Below are 20,354 nucleotides of genomic sequence, written 5' to 3'. Positions count from 1 at the left end.
CCCGCCCTGCCCCCACCTACACAGACACACAAACTCACAAAAATACACCGTCTCTGCCTGGCTCGGGGAATATTTAAATCATTTTATAAATAACTTTCTTCCACCTAGCTTCAGTTTTGAAATTTTCAAGCACAGTCAATAAATGATTTGGCAACAGTTAAGAAATCACAAGTTCCCCTCCTTCCCATATAAACTTCTGCAAACCGCATGCTACGTTCCACTGATGGTAAAGCGACCACTTTCAGGAAGTCCACCCGTTTCTCTTCTGCGCCTGCATCTGCTGCCGAGCGGGTACCACGGCGGCGCTGCGTGCGGGCTATGCCATGAGAAATTAGGAGGGTCGACAGCAGAAAAGCGGTAAGCTGTTTCTATTCCTTTACCAAAGCTTTCCAACAAAATAGGTGATCCCCCCCCCCCTGGAAATATGGTTTGGTGGCCAATGGTGTGAACAGGGACAGAGGTGAATGGGTTTCGTGGCCTGGGATGCAGATTTTCCCAATCAGATGCGCTGGTCTTACTATTTGGGGCAAGAGGAGAAGCAAATGGCGACTTAGGAGCTGCACTGGGCATTCCTTCCTGGTCCTGCCAGAAACAGCCCGCAGGGTTGGAGTGAAGTGGGTAGGACGTGTCTCTCCCGCTGCTTCTACAGAAAGGTCCACTGTCCCCTCCCAGGCCCGGGTCACCGCTGGAGCCCAGGCACAGCCGGACATCAGTGCAGTAAGAGGGCCTCAAGCTTCAGTATCAGTTGCTACTTTCATTGTTGGGACCGTGTAAGGAACATGTTCCTAGTTCTACAATCATATTCTCTAGGGCAGCGGTTCTCAACCTGTGGGTCGCGACCCCTTTGGGGGTCGAGCAACCCTTTCACAGGGGTCGCCTAAGACCATCGGAAAACACATATATAATTACATACTGTTTCTGTGATGAATCGCTATGCTTTCATTATGTTCAATTTGTAACAATGAAATTGGGGGTCACCACAACATGAGGAACTACATTAAAGGGTCGCAGCATTAGGAAGGTGGAGAACCACTGCTCTAGTGTTTAGGCGGAGCCGGTGGTCAGTTTTTGTTATTGTTAAAAACTGCCAGATTGAAAAATAAACTTTATAATTTTTTTTGGTTAATCCTCACCCTAGGATATTTTTTCCATTGATTTTTAGAGAGTGGAAGGGAGGGGAGGAAAGAGAGAGAGGGAGAAAGAGTGAAAGGGAGGGAAAGAGAGAGGGGGGGGGAGAGAAACATCGATATAAGGGAGACACATCAATCAGTTGCCTCCCACATGCACCCTGACCAAGCCCGGGGATCGAGCCTGCAACCCAGGTACGTGCCCTTGACCGGGAAGCCAATCCCCAACCCTTCGGTGCGTGTGCCAACACTCCAACCACTGAGCATACCGCCCAGGGCCAAACTATAATTTAAAAAAATATGTTTTCTAGAAAATTCAACGAGACCTAAGAACAACTGAAAAAGTCTGATTTCAAGAGAAGCTCATCTGAAACTTACCCTTTTTGTCCACACCTATTTAGTGCTTATTAAAGATCTTGGAGTCATTTCATCACCATTTAATGCATACTTACGTTGAAGTTAATTTTTGCATCCATTTGATGCCATTATAGAACTGGAATGTAAATGAATCGTGCGCTAAAATGTTGTAATGCTTTTAGAATGACCTCCATGGCCCACAGAGAACTGGGCCGTCGGGGCCGATGACGTGTATGGAATGGCAATTGAAGTCAATGTCAACTTGATATTTGTCAAGTGCCTTGACTGTGTATCAGAATCGCACAGGGGCTTTTAGGAAATGTGCTACCAGGCCGAGCCCTGGCCCAATAAATCAGAATCTTGGGGTGGGGTGGGGTGGGGTGGGGGTGGGGGGTGGGGGTTGTAGCTTTCCAGCTTCCCAGGGAGGTCAGTGTGCAGCCACAGCTGAGAAGCGGAGCCTGGAGCAGCACATGACGGCCCAGTGGTCCTTGCACTAAACAGCACAGTGTGTTTTAGGGGTGATGAGTCCTCGGGAAGACCTGAAGCTTCTTCGTGAACCCCTTAGCATCCCCATATGCAAGGTTTCGGGTTCGATCCCCAGGCAGGGCACATACCAAAATTAACCAATGAATGCATAAACAAGTGGAACAAGTCTCTCTCTCGTCTCTCTCTCTCTCTCTCTCTCTCTCTCTCAGAAATAAATAAATGAATAATTTTTTTAAAAAGCCCATCGGGCATGGCTTAGTGGTTGAGCGTCAACCTATGAACCAGGAGGTCAGGGTTCGATTCTCGGACAGGGTACATGCCCGGGGTTGTGGGCTCGATCCCCAGTGTAGGGTGTGCAGAAGGCAGCTGATCCGTGATTCTCTCTCATCATTGTTTCCATCTCTCTCTCCCTTCTCCCTTCCTCTGAAATCAATAGAAATATATTTTACAAAATGATAGTAAATAAATAAACGGAGATGCTGGATTTGTTATTTTTGAACTATTGTCCCCACTGTATGACTATTCAGGGCTATGAGGACACAGTAATGTAGATGCACAGCCCATGGTTCTGGGTCCGCATTAGCAAGCGCAGGCTGGTGGCCTGCTCAGGTGGCTACATGAGCTGTCGGTGGGCGTATAAGGCGAAAATCAGTGCATTTCCAGTCGTTCTACGGGATTACAGAGTGCTCCATGATAGACTGAGGGGTGCAGAAAGGCATTGTGGGTAATCTGCCAGCACTTGAATCCTGAAGGTTCCAGGTATGGCTATGAGGACGTTGCTGATCATGGAAACCAGATCATTGTCAACTAGCCTCTTGGTTGCGGCCCTACCAATCTGTTAATTACGTGTAGGCTCAGTTTCAGCTCTGCCACCTACTGTCCGAGTGACATTGGGCAAAGTAGACTCTCTGAGCCTCATGTTCCAAGTCTGTGAAATGGGAGCTTCTGATTTATAGGAGAATTAAACAAGAAAATGCGTTATTCGCACTCAACCCAGTGTTTGCCTGTGGTAAAGCACTCACCAAGTGTTCCCTGCCATATTTCCCAGAATTCAAATAGCATAATTTTTCATATTTTTTAAAAGAATGAATCCTTTTTTAAAAAAATATATATTTTTATTGATTTCAGAGAGGAAGGGAGAGGGAGAAAGAGAGAGAAGCATCAATGATGAGAGAAAATCATTGATTGGCTGCCTTCTGCACGCCCCACATTGGGGATCAAGTCTGCAACCCGGGCATGTGCCCTGACCGGGAATCGAACCCTGACCTCCTGGTTCATAGGTTGACGCTCAGCCACTGAGCCACGCTGGCTGGGCTTTCATATTTTTTATTTATGTAAAATCAGGATCCATCTGTTCATTGATGTGTCCATTTAATGTGATAGAGGTTTCTTTCATCTTCCAAAGCTGTTCATGAGTCCATCAAATTTGGACAAAATACGGTATTTGTGGATAAAAGAAAATATCTATTATTAACTGTAAATTTCATCTGAGGTGACAAATCCTATCTCACAACCATTTCTTTATTAGTTTCTTTTCATAATATATCATCAGTGGTCAATATAGGCAACTACAAATTAATCAGCACCCATTAAAAATTAGAAATACCCCTGGGTGGTGTGGCTCAGTGGTAGAGCATCAACCAGCACACCAAAGGGTCATGGGTTTGATACCCAGTCAAGGGCACATACCTGGGTTGCAGGCTCCATCCCTGCCCCAGTTGGGGTATTTGTGGGAGGCAGCCAATCCAGGTGTCTCTCTTCTCTCTCTCTCTCTCTCTCTCTCTCTCTCTCTCTCTCAAAATTAATTTTAAAAAAATCCTTGGGTAAGGATTAAAAAAGAGAGAGAAATATTTCTTTCTTGGCAAAAATTCCGTTCTGGTTGAATCCCACATCATGCCCAAGCAGCTAAGCAATCCAGTTGGGGGATGAATCACATCTTATAATCAATAGGTCCTCTTGACCCTATAGCAGGGGTGGGCAACCCCTGGCACGCGTGCCAAACATGACACTCCAGTAACTTTTGCTGGCACGGGAAACCCTCTCTTATAATCTTCCATTTACAGTTTTTTTTCTTAATATCGACTTTTTTATTTTTCAGATAAATTCAGTGTAGGTGCATCTTAGATAAATAAATAATTTTACATAACATGTATACATTAAAAAATAAATGTATTTTTCATCATCATGGACTGTGTGTTTGTCGCTCGAATGAATTTTATTATTTCTTCAAGGTTCTTCACATACGTACACCTTCAGAGATATCAAGTAGGCGTAACATGTTCTCAAAAAATTAGGGTTGGCACGCAGAAGAATTTTGAGTCAAAGATTTTGCTGGTTTGGGAACGCACTCACAAAAAGGTTGCCCACCCCTGGCCTATAGTGTTAGGGGGCAATCAGCAGGACTCATGCTGAGAAAGGGGTGCAGCTGGGCACCTGGGAAAATCACATCTTGGTAAAGGAAGCCTTTAAAAGAGAGAAGGAAGGACGCTTGTTGCGACATCTCTGCTGGCAACCCAGGACATGGGTGTGAAAAGGTAAGAAGCGCTTGATCCCAGAAAGGCAGCCTTGGGCATCTGGTAGACCCCCCTTCGCCTCAGAGTGAGCCAACGGCCACCCCCAGGACCCAGCCCAGGAGGGGGTTGAGCGCTGAAGGCAGGGCAGTCTCTGGGCTGGGTCCTGGGGGTGGCCGTTGGCTTACTCTGAGTCCCAGAGATCCTCAGGTAAGGCAGACTTCTCCGAGCTGTTCTTCCAACTATGCTGGTCTTTTCAAATTGTGTTTTTGGGGTCCAAGTTGAGAAGGAAGGTTTAGACAAGGACTGAGACAGGTTGTGTTTTGTTTTTGAAAATATATTTTTTTTATTGATTTCAGAGAGGAAGGGGAAGGGAGAAAGAGAGAGAGAAACATCCATGATGACAGAGAATCATGGTTCGGCTGCCTCCTGCACGCCTCCTACTGGGGATGGAGCCCACAACCCAGGCCTGTGCCCTGACCGGGAATCGAACTGCAACCTCCTGGTTCATAGGTCGGCGCTCAACCACTGAGCCACACTGGCCGGGTGGGACAGGTCATTTTTATCATACTATTTGGCTCCTTCCGAACCCGAGGAGTTTTGGCTTTTCATGTGCCATGGACCCAACCGAAGAACTGACTCTGTACGGAAAATAGGAAAACAGTTGTGAAATCGCTTCCTCCGTAGCCAGCAACAGCTGGCTTGGGCCGGGAGGGGAAGTTAAGCAGATTGCTTTGTCTAAAGACACGGGTCTGGATTTTTTGTGGGTGTTCCAAAGCCACACCCGGTGAAAGGTCCAGACCACGCAGACTTGGTCACCCTCAGGGTGTTCTGCGCAGTGAGCTCACCAAGGCCATGTCCAGCCCAAGGGCTTTGTGCCGGCAGCTTGAACATCTCTTGACAGTGAGTTCCATTAACACTCACCCGCTCTCTGCTCTCACTCTCTGCTTCCTGCGGCTGCCGTAACAAAGTCGCCCAAACTTCGTGGCTGGAAACAACAGACATGTCTCCTCTCCCGATAGCGGAGGCCAGAAGTGCGCCATCTAGGTGTTGTCCACGGGGGAGAGGGGGGTCCTTCTCGTGGGCTCAGCGGGAAACCGTCTCATGCCTTTCTCCTGGCTCCCGGCGGAGCAGGCCAGTCCTCGGTGTCCTTGGCTTGTAGCCTCCTCACTCTGATCTCTGTGTCCATCCTCGCATGGCCTTCTTTCCTGTGTTTGCATGTATCTAATGTCCCTCTTCTTCTTCTAATAGATTTTTATTGGTTTCAGAGATGAAGGGAGAGGGAGAGAGAGAGAAACATCAAAGATGACAGAGAATCATGGATCGGTTGCCTCCAGCACGCCCCCGACTGGGGATCGAGCCTGCAACCCGGGTATGTGCCCTTGCCAGAATCAAACCCGGGACCCTTCAGTCCGCAGGCCAGTGCTCTATCCACTGAGCCAAACTGGCTAGGACCAAATATCCCTTTTCTTAGAAGGATATCAGTCATTGGATTGGGGCGCACACTAACCCAGTATGACCTTGATTCCATCTGTAAAGACCCTACTTCCACATAAGGCCGCATTCACATGTCCAGAGGTTCAAACTACTTCAACGTGCCTTTGTAGGGGGACACGGTTCAACCTGCAACACTTTCCTTTTCTGACCCTCTGTTCTGCCACTTCCAGGCAATGCTGGTCCGTTAAGTCACCAGCTCCCAGTCTAGTACTGAATCTACTTTCCAGAAAGTACCTCCTACTTGTCTCGGGGGCCTGATCTGAGCCGTTATGCCCTCATTGACAACCAGGGCCGACTTGTCCTTAGGCACAGAAGGCACAGGGCCTGCGGCTCATGACGCGTTTTATTGTTGTTGTTAATCCTCACCTGAGGATATTTTTTCCATTGATTTTTAGAGAGAGCGGAAGAGAGAGAGGGGGGAGAGAGAAAACACACACACACTGATGTGAGAGAGACACATCGATTGGTTGCCTCTCGCACGCACCCCGATCAAGACCAGGACCAAACCTGCAACCCAGGTACGTGCCCTTGACCAGGAATTGAACCCAAGACTCTTCAGTGTGCAAACTGGTGCTCTAACCACTGGGAAACCGGCCAGAGCAGGTTCATGATACTTTAAGGAAATATTATAATTGCTTTAGAAATCAGCAAAATAATGACTATAATCTAGCCTGAATTATATTCATTTGTATTATCCTCACACAAGGATATTTTTCCATTAATTTTTAGGGAGAGTGGAAGGGAGAAGGAGAGACAGAAACATCGATGTGAAAGAAGCACATTGATTGGTTGCCTCCCACACAAGACCCGACAAGGGCACAGGCTGGGGAGGAGCCTGCAACTGAGGTACATGCCCTTGACCAGAATCAAACCCAGGACCCTTCAGTTCGCAAGCTGACGGTCTATCCACTGAGCCACACCAGCTAGGGCTATATTCATTTTTTACCAAAAGGATCATAAAATATAATAGTTACTGTGTTTTTTTTAATGGCAGAAGGGGGCCGTGGAGGCCTAAGTGCCTCAGGCCCATGAACGCCACAGCTTGGCCCCGCCAACAGCCATATTCTATTTCTTGATTTAACATACGCCAAGGAAAATTCAGGACTTGCTGACATGTCTGCACCAAAGGAGATTGAAGTATTGATCCACTATCCCTGATCGGACACCTGTGGACCAGAGTTGTGTGAACATTGAGTATTCTTATTTTAGCAAGATAACATGTACCTGCACGCTACATGACAGCTCACTCCCAGCGGCTCTGGGTCACGCTGCGGCTGTTTCCGCCGTGAAACCAGAGGCTTATGCTAAGTGGCTAAATCAAGATGACCGTAGCCTTGGGTCCGTCCAGATCAGGGTTTGCTGCCCAATACATTTACAAAATCTTCTGGTGTTCAGGCCTTTTGGAATTTCAGAATGAAAAAGGGGATTGAGAAGCTGTGCCAGACAGGACCTGCGTGAATGAAAGAAATCCTACACCAGCCCTGAGCAGTGGTTAGGGCATTGGCCATTGCACCCAAGGGCTGCAAGTTCAATTCCCGCTCAAGAGCACGTACCTCGGTTGCAGGCTTGATCACTGGCCCTGGTTGGGGCACGTGCAGGCGGCAACCAATCGATGTGTTCCTCTCACATCGATGTTTCTCTCTGTCTCTCCCTCTCTCTTCCACTCTCCCTAAAAAGAATCAATGGAAAAATTGCCTCAGGTGAGGATTAACAATCAATCAATAAATTAAATTAAATTAAATTAAATTAAATTAAATTAAATGTTGCTCTCTGTCTGTCAAGTGTTTTAATTTTTTTAAATAGTGTTTATCCCAATGACTAAGTTTTGGGGTGTCCCCTTAAATTGTGGACTTGTGACCCTGCTACTGTGCCTGTCTGCCTTCCCAGTGAGATCCTCCAGTCTGCTGCTGGGGGCGCTGGAGTGCGAAGCTCAGGAGCCCGTGGCTGCCGGAGTTCCCAGAACCCGGGGAGCCAGGAGGTCGGGGTTCCACACTCCAGACGCTGACTGTTCTTTCACCCTCGTGTTTTCTCTTCGGCAGTTGTCCGGGCCTTCGGTTGTGCCTGGAGGCCTGAACCCACGGCTCCGGATTCGACCTTTCGAGATAGTAAGTTTCAGGGAGGGGACCGGCAGGGCTCCAACCTCCCCTGAAGGCCCCTTGCCAGTCCCCTGCCATGGCTGCTGCCCCCTTTCCAGAGTCAGGCCGCCGGGATGTGAATGGGCCTCGCTCTGGCTGACCTTGAGGCTTCTCTGCTCCATCACCGACGACCCAACCACCTACACTGGGCATCTTCCTCACCTTCCTCCACATCCCTTGTCTGCTGTGGTCGCCTCCTGTGCCTTCTCTGATCTTGGAGGGTCCTAGCTTTTACTGTCACTTTAATGGGAACCTTCAGTTGTCAGGCTCAAACAGCTGAAGTCTCTCTCTCTCTCTCTCTCCCTCTCCCTCTCACTCTCCCCTCTCCCTCTCCCTCTCGCTCTCCCCTCTCCCTCTCTATCGCTCCCCCTCTTCCTCTCCCCTTCCCTTCCTCCCTCCTTTTCTCCCTCCCTTCCTCTCTCCTTCCCAGCTTCTCTGTTTTATTTGCATAGTTCCACTTTTCATCTTCTTTGCATAATTGCCCTTTCCCCTCTATTTTATTTGTAGAGTTGCTAGTTCTCTCTTCTTTCTTTCTTCTTCTTCTTTTTTCCCCCATTGTTGTTATTTCTCGCATTTACTGGCAGACTTGCCATTTGTCCCCTGCAGGCTGGATGGTTCCCTCTTAATGACAGCAAGTTCTCCCTGGGTTCCTTCTCACTCTGCTGGGACCTGGTTTCCTCTGAAGTCATTTTGGAGCCACAACTCTTGGTAGCCAGAGGCCTGGGTGTGACCAAGAAGGAGAGAGAGGAACATCAATGATGAGAGAGAATCACTGATTGGCTGCCTCCTGCACGCCCCCTACTGGGAATCAAGCCCACAACCCAGGCATGTGCCCTTGACCAGGATTGAACCAGGGACCCTTCAGTCCGCAGGCTGATGCTCTATCCACTGAGCCAAACTAGCTAGGGCCACACCCTGGCACTCTTGGTTCCTATCCAAGACTCCTCTGAAGGCACAGCATGGGCAACTTGGAGGAATGCTCTCAGGGCCTTTGCATATGCTGGACCAGTCTTTGGACTTCTTTCTGCCCTATACATGCCAATCACAGCTCAAGCTTCATTTCCTCAGGGAAGTCTTTCCCAGTCTCCCTGAGCAGGTCAGAGCCTCCTCTGTTTGGGCTCTTATGGTATCACATCCTTCTTGGTGTCACAGTTGAAATGGTGTGATGTTGAGTTTAACTCATGTCTAACTCACTAGACCAGCGGTTCTCAACCTGTGGGTCGTGACCCCTTTGGGGGTTGAACGACCCTTTCACAGGGGTCGCCTAAGACCATCCTGCAGATCAGATATTTACATGACGATTCATAACAGTAGTAACATTACAGTGATGAAGTAGCAACGAAAATAATTTTATGGTTGGGGGTCACCACAACATGAGGAACTGTATGAAAGGGTCGCGGCATTAGGAAGGTTGAGAACCACTGCCCTAGACGGTGAGCTAATGACTAAGCTGTGCGTGGAATCACATAGACTCCCAGGCCACCTCCTAGCTAGGAAATGACAGGGAAGAATCGGGAAGTGCCTTCCGAATCCAGCTATGTTCACACTTGGAACTCACCCAGGCTTATGTGTGCTTAGATGCCAAGAAAATATAACATAACCCGGGTCACCTCCCAAAGTTGCTCATGTCCCCAAGCTTCATGGTCCCTTGGCGCCCCTGTGTCTCCCAGGGGAGGCGCCGGGTCTGCAGACCTGGCGTGGCCCCTGCCAGTTTTCAAGCCATGAAAACTCTCTTCACACATGTTATCCAGACCTTTTTTTTTTATTTCTACATAACAAATAGCCCCCACATTTAGAGGTTTCAAATATTACCCACTTATTAGCTGCATTTCCTGTAGGTCAGAGGCTGGGTAGGCGTGTCTGGCTTGTCTAGGTCTCATAAGGCCAATGTCAATGTGTTGGCCAAGCTGGACTTGTAGCTAGAGACTCTGGATAAGGATCCATTTCCAAGTTCATTCGGGTTGTCAGTCAGCTTTAGTTCTTTTTTTGTTTTTTTTTTTGTTGGGGTTTTTTTGGTATTGATTTCAGAGAGGAAGGGAGAGGGAAAGAGAGAGAGAAACATCAATGATGAGAGAGAATCATTGATCAGCTGCCTCCTGCACGCCCCCTACTAGAGATCGAGCCCACAACCTGGGCATGTGCCCTTGACCGGAATCGAACCCAGGATCCTCCAGGCCTCAGGCTGACTCTATCCACTGAACCAAACCAGCTAGGGAAGTTTTAGTTCTCTGTGGCTGTAAAATGGGGTGGGCTGGGGTGGCATTTCCTGTTGGCTGTCAGCAGGGAGCCGCTCAAGGCTGCCTGCATTCTTTGTCCATAGCCCCGTCCACCTTCAAGTCAGCATGAGTGCGTCCCATTTTTCTCCTGCCTCCAATCTTTCTGACTCTCCCTTCTGCTACTAGCAGAGAAAACTCTGCTTTTAAAGGTGCATATGATTAGATTACTAGTAAGTCCAACTTGATCTTCTCCATCTTGCCACACAATGTAACATAATTACCACAAAAACATCAGCAGGCAAAAGGCATAGGGGCCATCTTCAAATCCTGTCTACCACACCAGCTAAAGTAGGGCTTTCTTTTAGTAAAAGTTAAGCGTTAAGCATTAAGTAAAGAGGACTTTGAACCATAAATATATTGGTCATGCAATAAAGTTATATCTTCATGGTCAGGATGCATATAAGAATGTGTTTGATTGGCTAATTCTTGGTACCAGGAATCCTTATATACAAGTATAGGAACCTGATTTTTTTAAAAGTCATGTTGCGCCTGGCCGGTGTGGCTCAGTGGTTGGGCATCAAACCAGAAACTAAGAGGTCACTGGTTCCATTCCCAATCAGGGCACATGCCCAGTCAGGGCACGTGCCCAGGTTTTGGGCTCCATCCCCAGTGGGGGTGTGTGTGTGTGTGTGCAGGAGGCAGCTAATTGATGATGTTTCTCATCAATGCTTGTATCTCTCTATTCCTCTCCCTTCCTCTCTCTCTAAAAATCAATTTTAAAAAACCCCATTTTTAAAAAGTCACTTTGGAACAAAAGGGATGATTAACTACTGTCAGTTATTTAATTTTTATGTAAATCAACGAAAGTTACACCTATTTTTTGTCGGATCCGGAAAAAAATACGATATCATTGCTGGTGTGCCACAGCCCTTTGGTAGATGGTTTCTGTGCGCCACGAGATGCAAGCAGTTGGGAATGGCTGGTCTGCGTTTGAGGCGCTGCTATGGCAGGAAGATTTCAAAACGGGCTTGTGTAGCGTGACAGCTAGTGGTTACAAACAGGATGTTGGACTCACACTGACCCAAGCCCCACTCTGCAATATATCCCCTTCTGAGAGTTGCTTAAGCTCCGACCTTGTTCCTGCCCTTACACAATATGGACGATAATAGAACCCGTCTGGCCGTGTCGCTGCGAGCATCGATACGGGTGAGAACATGTATGTGTTTCGCACAATGACGGGCACTTTGTTTGTTGTTGTGATTATCAACAGAAGGGATCCACTTTCCTGTCATGTAAGGCGATAAGAGAATTTAACACATATCACCATGGAGGCGTAGAAAACTTGTGGGAAATGCCCATAGCGAGGCGTGGCTGTGGAGATATAGTAGAGATCAGTCTACCTGGGGATCACGAATGCTACTGTAATAGAAGCTGGATCTAAACCCTCCTTGGGGGGTTTCATCAAGCGTTATATTAACAGGTTGAAACGATAGCTACAGAGCTTGCTGTGCTATAGATCCAGCATGAGCCATGGTTCAGCATCAGCCCATTGGGGTTGGGGGGAGGGGCACCTTGATAAATATCTCTGCAAGAGTTTCCCAGGTTTTCTCATCATCAAAATCTCAGCTCCATCTTCAACTTCTTTTTTTAAATATATTTTTATTGATTTCAGAGAGGAGGGAGAGGGAGAGAGAGATAGAAACATCAATGATGAGAGAGAATCATGGATCGGCTGCCTCCTGCACCCCCCACACTGGGGATCGGGCCCGCAACCTGGGCATGTGCCCTGACTGGGAATCGAACCGTGACCTCCCGGTATATAGGTCGATGCTCAACCACTGAGCCACGCCGGCCGGGCCATCTTCAACTTCTATAGCACCATGAAGCTGAACACAGTGAAAACTCACAATGGTTCTGAACCCATTTTAATGCAATTTATTTTGTGGTTAAGAGAACTCCCGCTTCAAGAGCCATACAAAGTATGGCGACCCCCTTGTTAATTTCCTCAGGAGACACCGACAGGTATTGCTACTCTAATACTGTGCCCCCGCCTCTGGTTTTCCTTAGGAAAACATGACCCTTCCGTCTTTGCTGCTGACCTGCCTTGTCCTGCTAACCTCGGATTCCTGTGGCTTCTCCACGGAGACCAATTATTTGAGAAGAAGCTTTCCTTGCGACGAGAAAATACAAAATGGCAGCTCTGTTACCGTGGTATGCAACAACCGGCGACTGCAAGAAGTCCCCCAGACCGTGGGCCCAGATGTCACGGAGCTAGACCTCTCTGATAACTCCATCACACACATCACGAACGGATCCTTCCGGAGGCTGCACAATCTCACCACCATCAACCTCAACCGCAACGCCATGCTGCCGCCCTACTTTGAAAATTACCGGAGAAATAAAAAAGGCATGAACATCACTGACGGCGCGTTCCTCAACTTGCAAAAGCTAACGGAGTTACTACTTGAGAACAACCAGTTAGACAAAATACCCTCTGGCTTGCCGGGGTCTTTGAGGTGGCTGAGCCTAACTCAAAACGAAATCGTTTCAGTCACTAAAAACAGCACTTCCGGACTGAGGAACTTGGAAATTCTCAATTTGGGCTGGAACTGCTATTTTGGCAACGTGTGTAATAAAACTTTTAACGCCGACGGGGCCTTCGAGGAGATGGCCAACTTGAAGGAGCTCACGCTGTCCTTCAATAACCTTTCCAGGGTGCCCCGCAACCTGCCGAGATCCTTAACGAAACTGTATCTTAGCAACACCAACATCAATGCCGTCCGTAGAGTGGACTTCGAGAACCTGGGAAATTTAACGGTCCTCGATCTGAGCGGGAACTGTCCAAGGTGCTTCAACGCGCCGTTCCCCTGTATACCTTGCCCAGGAGATGCTTCCATTTCCATAGATGGCAACGCTTTCGACAACTTGACCCAACTTGAATATCTCAACCTCTCTAGCACTTCCCTCCGGAAGGTCAATTCAAACTGGTTTAACAAGATGCGTGATCTGAAGGAGCTGCATCTTGAATTCAACTACTTGGTACAAGAAATCGCCTCTGGGGAATTTTTAACGAAACTGCCCTCCTTGGAAATACTGGACTTGTCTTATAACTATGTAAAGACACAATATTTAGAGTTTATTACTCTTTCCCCAAACTTCTCGAAGCTTACCTGTCTCCGGTCTTTGCATTTAAGGGGTTATGTGTTCCAGAAACTTCGGTATAAAGATTTCCAGCCCCTGATGAACCTGTCGAAATTAACGACAATCAACTTGGGCGTTAACTTTATTAATCAAATCGATTTTACCATTTTCAAGCAGCCCAAACACCTGAACGTCATTTACTTGTCGGCAAACAGAATTTCGCCCTTGGTCAATGGTACTAGGCAAAGTAGTGTGCGTCTTTCTGCAGGCCACAGTCACGTCCTCAAACCCCGCTCAGCCGATAGCGATTTTGACCCCCATTCGAATTTTTATCACAGCACCAAGCCGTTAATAAAGCCAGAATGTGTACGTTATGGCAAAGCCATCGATTTAAGCCTGAACAACATTTTCTTCATCGGGCAAAAGCAATTCAAAGATTTCCCTAAAATCGCTTGCTTAAATCTGTCTTCGAATGGCAATGGTCAAGCATTAAATGGGAGTGAGTTTTCAGCTCTGTCCCACCTCAAATATCTGGATTTTTCACACAATAAACTGGACTTTGATGCCGATAGTGCTTTCAACGAGTTGCCTGAGTTAGAAGTGCTAGATCTGAGCAACAATGAGCACTATTTCCAAATCGCAGGGGTAACACACCGGCTGGGATTTATTAAAAATTTAACGAAGCTGAAAGTTTTGAATGTGAGTCAGAACAACATTTATACCCTGACGGAGTACAACCTGAGCAGCAGTTCCCTGAAACAATTAGTTTTCAGTGGGAACCGCCTGGATGTTTTGTGGAAGGCCGCAGATAAGAGGTACATGTGCATTTTCAGGAATCTCAACGTGCTGGAAGAGCTGGATATGTCCTTCAATAACCTTGAGCGTATCCCCAAACAAGCCTTCATTAACCTGCCCAGGAACCTCACCAAACTGTATCTAAATGATAATAAGTTACGTTTCTTCAACTGGACGCTACTCCTGCACTTTCCTCAGCTCCAGTTGCTTGACTTAAGTAGAAACTGTCTGTATTACTTAACGGATAGCCTATCTAAAATCGCATCCTCTCTTCAGACGCTGCTACTGAGTGAAAACATAATTGCCCACATGCCCTCTGGCTTCGTTTCAGAAAACAGCAGCCTGGTAACCCTCGACTTAAGTTCCAACAAGCTCAAGATGATCAACAGATCGACGTTTCAGACGAACAAGAACAGCAACTTAGCCCTTTTGAGACTAGATGGAAACCCCTTTGACTGCACCTGCGACATGGGAGATTTTCTAAGATGGATGGATGAAAATTTGAATGTCACAATTCCTCGGCTGACAGATGTCACGTGCAGCAGTCCTGGGGATCAAATAGGGAAGAGTATTGTGACTCTAGAGCTCACCACGTGCGTTTCAGACACCATTGCGGCCATATTATGTTTCTTCACATCTTTCCTGACTCTCACAGTTATGTTGGCGGCTCTGGCTCACCACTGGTTTTACTGGGATGTTTGGTTTATTTATCATGTGTGTTTAGCCAAGGTCAAAGGCTATAGGTCTCTTTCCACATCCCAAACTTTCTATGATGCTTATGTGTCTTACGACACCAAAGATGCCTCCGTTACGGACTGGGTGATCAATGAGCTGCGCTTCCACCTGGAAGAGAGTGAAGAAAAAAACGTTCTCCTGTGTTTGGAGGAGCGGGATTGGGACCCGGGATTGGCCATTATTGATAACCTCATGCAGAGCATCAACCAAAGCAAGAAGACGATATTTGTTTTAACCAGAAAGTATGCCAGAAGCTGGAGCTTCAAAACAGCGTTCTACTTGGCCTTGCAGAGGCTGATGGATGAAAACATGGACGTGATTGTATTTATTCTGCTGGAGCCAGTGCTGCAACACTCTCAGTATCTGAGGCTACGGCAGAGAATCTGCAAGAGTTCCATCCTCCAATGGCCTGACAACCCCAAGGCGGAAGTCTTGTTCTGGCAAAGTCTGAAAAATGTGGTCCTAACAGAAAACGATTCGCGGTATAACAATTTGTATGTTGACTCCATTAAGCAATACTAACTGATGCTAAATCATGGTTTCTCAACGTAAGACAAAGGCACAGCAACGACTCTTCTGTCTTAGCCAGCTATTGCTGTGTAACAAATGACCCCAGAACATACTGGCTTAGAATGACAGAATTTGTTATCTTGTAGTCTCTGTGGGTCAGGAGTCCAGTCTGGCTTAGCCAGGTCCTCTGCTCGGGGTGTCTCAAAGGCTGCAATCTAGGTGTTACCAGGGCCACGGGCATCTCTTGGGGTTAAGACTGCAGTCTCTGAGAAACCCCAAGCTCACACTCATGTGGTTGCTTTCAGGATTCGCTTCCTTCTGGGCTGTTGGCCAAAGGCTGCTCTCAGTTCTCAGCCACATGGACTCTCCCACATGGCAGTTTGCTTCATCAAAGCCAGCAGGAGAGAGAGGTTTTTCTGTTTTGTTTTATTTTGTTTTGTTTTGTTTTTTTAAATATATTTTTATTGATTTCACAGAGGAAGGGAGAGGGAAAGAGAGAGAGAAACATCAATGATGAGAGAGAATCATGGATCGGCTGCCTCCTGCCCGCTCCACACAGGGGATCAAGCCTGTAACCTGGGCATGTGCCCTGAGCGGGAATGGAACTGTGACCTCCTGGCTCATAGGTCGACACTCAACCACTGAGCTACACCGGCCAGGCCAAGAGAGAGAGCTTGCTGGCAAGAGAGAAGTCACCATTTCTTGTAACCTAATCAGGGAGGTGCTAGCCCATTTCTTTGGCCATTTTCCATTTGTTAGAAGGAAATCACAGGTCCCACCCACTCAGTGGGAATGGTCATCTTCTTCCGGGGAAACTAGTCTATGACGAAGGTGGGGGGTGATTGTAACGGCCTCCATCAGAGATTGTGACTATCAGGAGGTGGGGGTCATTGTCAGCCATCTGAGCAGTGGCCTACTCCACCTTCTTTTCACTAAGAACTTTGGGAACTGTAACTAATAGTTCTGATGTTAAGTGGCTGTTTCGATTTATCGTACATCCATGGCTGTATGATTTTATTATGCTGTGGTTGTGCTAGTCTTTCTCTTAGAATTACTCTTATAAAAATTGGCTATAATATTTGCCTTCTAAGGTGTAGATGTCGTTTAAAGGCTTATGTAGTTTTTAAGTGGCTTACTTTTTTACTTCTTAACCATTTTTTTAGAGTACTTATCTAAATTAAAAGTATTTGGAGTACCTGTCAATTGTCATTGCTGAAAGTCTTGAATAATTAAAAATGCTTCATTTCACATAATGAGCATATGATAAATATACAATAGGGAAATTGATCTATAATATCAAAGAGATTGGCATCTACACTGGGTTTTTTGAGAATACTTCTTAAAAATGGTTGGTAGAGCCCTAGCCGGTTTGGCTCAGTGGATAGAGCATTGGTCCGCAGACCAAAGGGTCCTAGGTTCAATTCTGGTCAAGGACACGTACTTCAGTTGCAGGCTCCTCCTCAGCCTGGGCCCTGGTTGGGGTTCATGCAGGAGACAACCAATCAATGTGTTCCACTCACATCGATGTTTCTCTCTGTCTTTCCTTCTCTCTTCCACTCTCCCTAAAAATCAATGGGAAAATATTTTGGGGTAGCATTAATGAGAGAGAGAGAGAGAGAGAGAGAGAGAGAGAGAGAGAGAGAGAGAAAGAAAAAGAAAGAAAAGTCTCTTCAGAATGAAAACAAGAAAACTCTCTAATGCACCATCCTTCCTTAAGTACATGCAGTCTCTTATTAATCTCGCAGGATGAGTTCTCTTTAAATCTGTTTTTCCAAGGAATTGAACAAAATGCTGTGTCCGAGTGTCACTTAGTATGGATACAGTGGAAGTCAGCACAAGTTTGCCAAGGACAATTTTAGCTTTAACATTGAACCCCGTTTTGTGACCATGTTTTGCTGGTGTGTGTTAAGGCCTGGGCACAAATATCTGAAAGCAGGATCATTCCAGGAAGGGGCAACCTGAAAAAGAATGGTCAGGGCAGTTACAGCTCGTCTCTGTTCATGGTCTGGTAGAAGCTCATGGCTGTGTTGCCTGATCTGGGGGTAAAATAGACATGTAGGTTTTGGAGTAGCATTAATAATGCCGGAAGTATGTGAAACTCACACACTTCGGTAGTGTTCTGTTGACAGAATCAAAAGTGAATAAAAATCACAGACAGTTTTGCCTTTCTTGCAAATATCTTCGTAAAGTGAAGGTAGTGAAATCAGTGGTTAATAACATTTGTTTCCGAAACTCACTTATTCCTCATTTAAGGTACTGGTATGGGGAAATCAGACCTGTAATTTGTTAAAGAGAAAGTCACCTTGTTCTGTTTTTCTGTTATTTTTAAATGTAGATATGCCAATACCCGCATGTAAGTCTTTAAAGTGCAAACTTTACAAAGGTGTACAGTGAAATTTAATCTCCCTCCCAATACAAGTTAACTTCCTGAAGACACCCACTAGTAGAGATTCTTGTGTGTTCTTTTGTAGGATAGTGTATGGCTCAGTTGCCTTAACAAAGAGACCCAACAACACCAAAGTTTATTTCTCTACCTAATGCTATGGCCTGAGTGGTTGTATCCTCCCAAAGTTTACATGTTGAAACCTGAAGGTGGTGGTGTTGGGAGGTGGGAAGTTGTGAAATTCACCCAAGAACTTGCCCTTGCTCTTTTGCCTTGTGGCGGCACTGGATGTGGGCTGTCACCAAACACCAAACCTGCCAGCACCATCATCTTGGACTTCCAACCTCCAGAAATGTCAGAGAGAATCACTGATCGGCTGCCTCCTGCACGCCCCCTACTCGGGACCGAGCCCACACCTGGGCATGTGCCCTGACCAGGAATCGAACCGTGACCTCCTGGTTCATAGGTCAAAGCTCAATCACTGAGCGACTGTTGGGAAGGGGGAGGGAGGTTAAAAAAGCATATTTAGCATACGTATGGCTTTAGCTCCTGTGGTTGGAGTGTGCCCATACGCCAAGGTTGTGGGTTCTATCCCCAGTCAGGGCACATGCAAGAATCAACCAGTGAATGCATAAAGAAGTGGAACAAGAAATTGATGTTTTTGTCTATATGTCTTTCCCCCCCCCCACCTCTCTCTCTCATCAATAAAAAATTTTAAAAACTACCCAATGCAAATTTCCATACAATGTTATTGACTGATGGTGATCATGGCGTGAAGAGGGAGAAGCCCCATGGGAGGACAGGTTGAGAGTCACTGAGAGAAGCGTTACTGAGCTTGATGTGATGACTCAGCTGGGTGATGACGGAGACAGGGACGGTTCCATGGAGGCAGGAGGAGAGAAGCCCGAGACGACAGCAAAGAGCTGGCTCAGGGCCCTGACTGGTATTCACACCATAGCTGTTTCCTGTATTCACTTTTTCCCTCGTGATCTCTGGCCCTGAAAACCAATAGGTGCAGTTTCCATAAAGCTGGAGAAACAGGCCCCTCTCACGCCGTTAGGAATCTAACATCTTTTCAGGGCAGTGCTAGGCTTTCTTTGCCTTGAAATCCACCTTGATCCTGGAACAGCCAGCTGAACCAAGCGCTTCCCACTGTCCTCAGCAAAGGACATAGACGTTAGGAGGAATCTGCCAGGATGGAGTTCTTTCAGCGACCTGGGGAGTCAGACCCAGGCGGGGAGTCAGACCCAGGCAGGTCCTCCGCGCTCTCAGAGCCTTTTGCTGCCAAGTGGAGACTCACTCAGAGGAATTCTCCCCTGTGTGGATGGCGCTTGCTCCTACTCAAATGCTTCACTGTTCATGCAATAGAAACGAAGTGAGCACCTACTGTGTGCACTAGTTGTCATTGTGTCAAAGTGCATGTGTGGGGGTCCTTGGACCAATGGTGACCCATCTTTCCTTCCCTCTCCAAGACCAGGCCTTGAGTGGGGCGGGGGGCAGGTGAGCATGTTTCCTTGGGGTGAAAGAGGAAGGAAGAGAGGGCTGTGGGAGAGGGGTCTGTGTTACACAGTCAGCATCTGTGTGTGAAGGACTCTCTGGGAGGTCTCCCAGGCCTCTGAGCTCCAATCAATTGTCTTTATTGATTAAGGTAGTACCTATGTGTCCTTATCTCCCCATTGCCCCCCCCACCCCACTCCCGTACATGCCCTCACCCCCCTGGTGTCTGCATCCATTGGTTATGCTTATATGCGTGCACACAAGTCCTTTGGTTGATCCCTTCTATTGAGAAAGAATAGGTCTCACACATTCCAAACTTCTTTTATTTATTTTCCAAGGCTCCATTCTCCCCTAGTACCAGCTTTGGGGAGGATGTAAAATGATTAGGCCTGGAATATTTCATCTATCATCTCATCCATCTTCCACTTTCATTCAAAATTTATACTTAATAGACAAATGCTTGTTGCACAACTAACATGTTTGGCCATTCAAAAATGGCCCCAAATCCATCAACTAATCAAAAGGTAAATAAAACATGGTCCATGCATACAATGCAATATTATATGTCATAATGTTGAATAAAAATGAATAAAGTGGTGAAAATGAATAAAGTACTCACACATGCTACAACATGGATGAACCTTGAAAATATGATCAGTGAAAGGAGCCAGACACCAGCACCACATGTTGTCTGAGTCCATTTGTGTGAAATGTCCAGAACAGGCAAATCCATAGAGACAGAAAGTAGATGAGTGGTTGCCCGGGGCTGGGGGTTGGAAGGAGATGGGCAGTGACTGCTGCTGGGCATGAGATGTATTACTGGCATGCTGCAAATGTTCTAAAACTGATTGTTGGGTCGGTCACACAACTCTGGCCTACTGACGGCCTTCTTTCTCTATGTTGCCCCCCTTTTTGGTGGCTTTCCTAGCAGGCTCCCCGCCATGTGTGAAGCTCCTGGCATTTCC

General features: G+C 46.9%; 1 protein-coding gene across 2 annotated transcripts; it reads left to right on the top strand.

The window, feature by feature from the left end:
* Positions 1-214: 214 nt before the first annotated feature.
* Positions 215-16,003, top strand: TLR8 (toll like receptor 8). Of its 2 annotated transcripts, XM_036305894.1 has the most exons (3): positions 232-357; positions 8,017-8,082; positions 12,396-16,003. In XM_036305894.1, the coding sequence occupies exon 3, from the start codon at positions 12,402-12,404 to the stop codon at positions 15,519-15,521; it is 3,120 nt and encodes a 1,039-aa protein (XP_036161787.1). In that variant the 5' UTR covers positions 232-357; positions 8,017-8,082; positions 12,396-12,401; the 3' UTR covers positions 15,522-16,003. The 2 variants fall into 2 exon arrangements, with proteins under 2 accessions (XP_036161786.1, XP_036161787.1); XM_036305893.1 differs by lacking the exon at positions 8,017-8,082 and having other exon boundaries at positions 215-357.
* The last annotated feature ends 4,351 nt before the right edge of the window (positions 16,004-20,354 follow it).

This window comes from Myotis myotis, unplaced genomic scaffold, assembly GCF_014108235.1.
Source record: "Myotis myotis isolate mMyoMyo1 unplaced genomic scaffold, mMyoMyo1.p scaffold_m19_p_4, whole genome shotgun sequence".
NCBI classification, from domain to species: domain Eukaryota; kingdom Metazoa; phylum Chordata; class Mammalia; order Chiroptera; family Vespertilionidae; genus Myotis; species Myotis myotis.
The sequence above is the reverse complement of the archived record's forward strand: the minus strand, read 5'-3'. Positions and strand labels throughout refer to the sequence as shown.

Excerpts from the sequence above, each read along its gene's own strand:
- TLR8 (XM_036305893.1), top strand. The coding sequence starts at position 12,402 with ATGACCCTTCCGTCTTTGCTGCTGACCTGCCTTGTCCTGCTAACCTCG.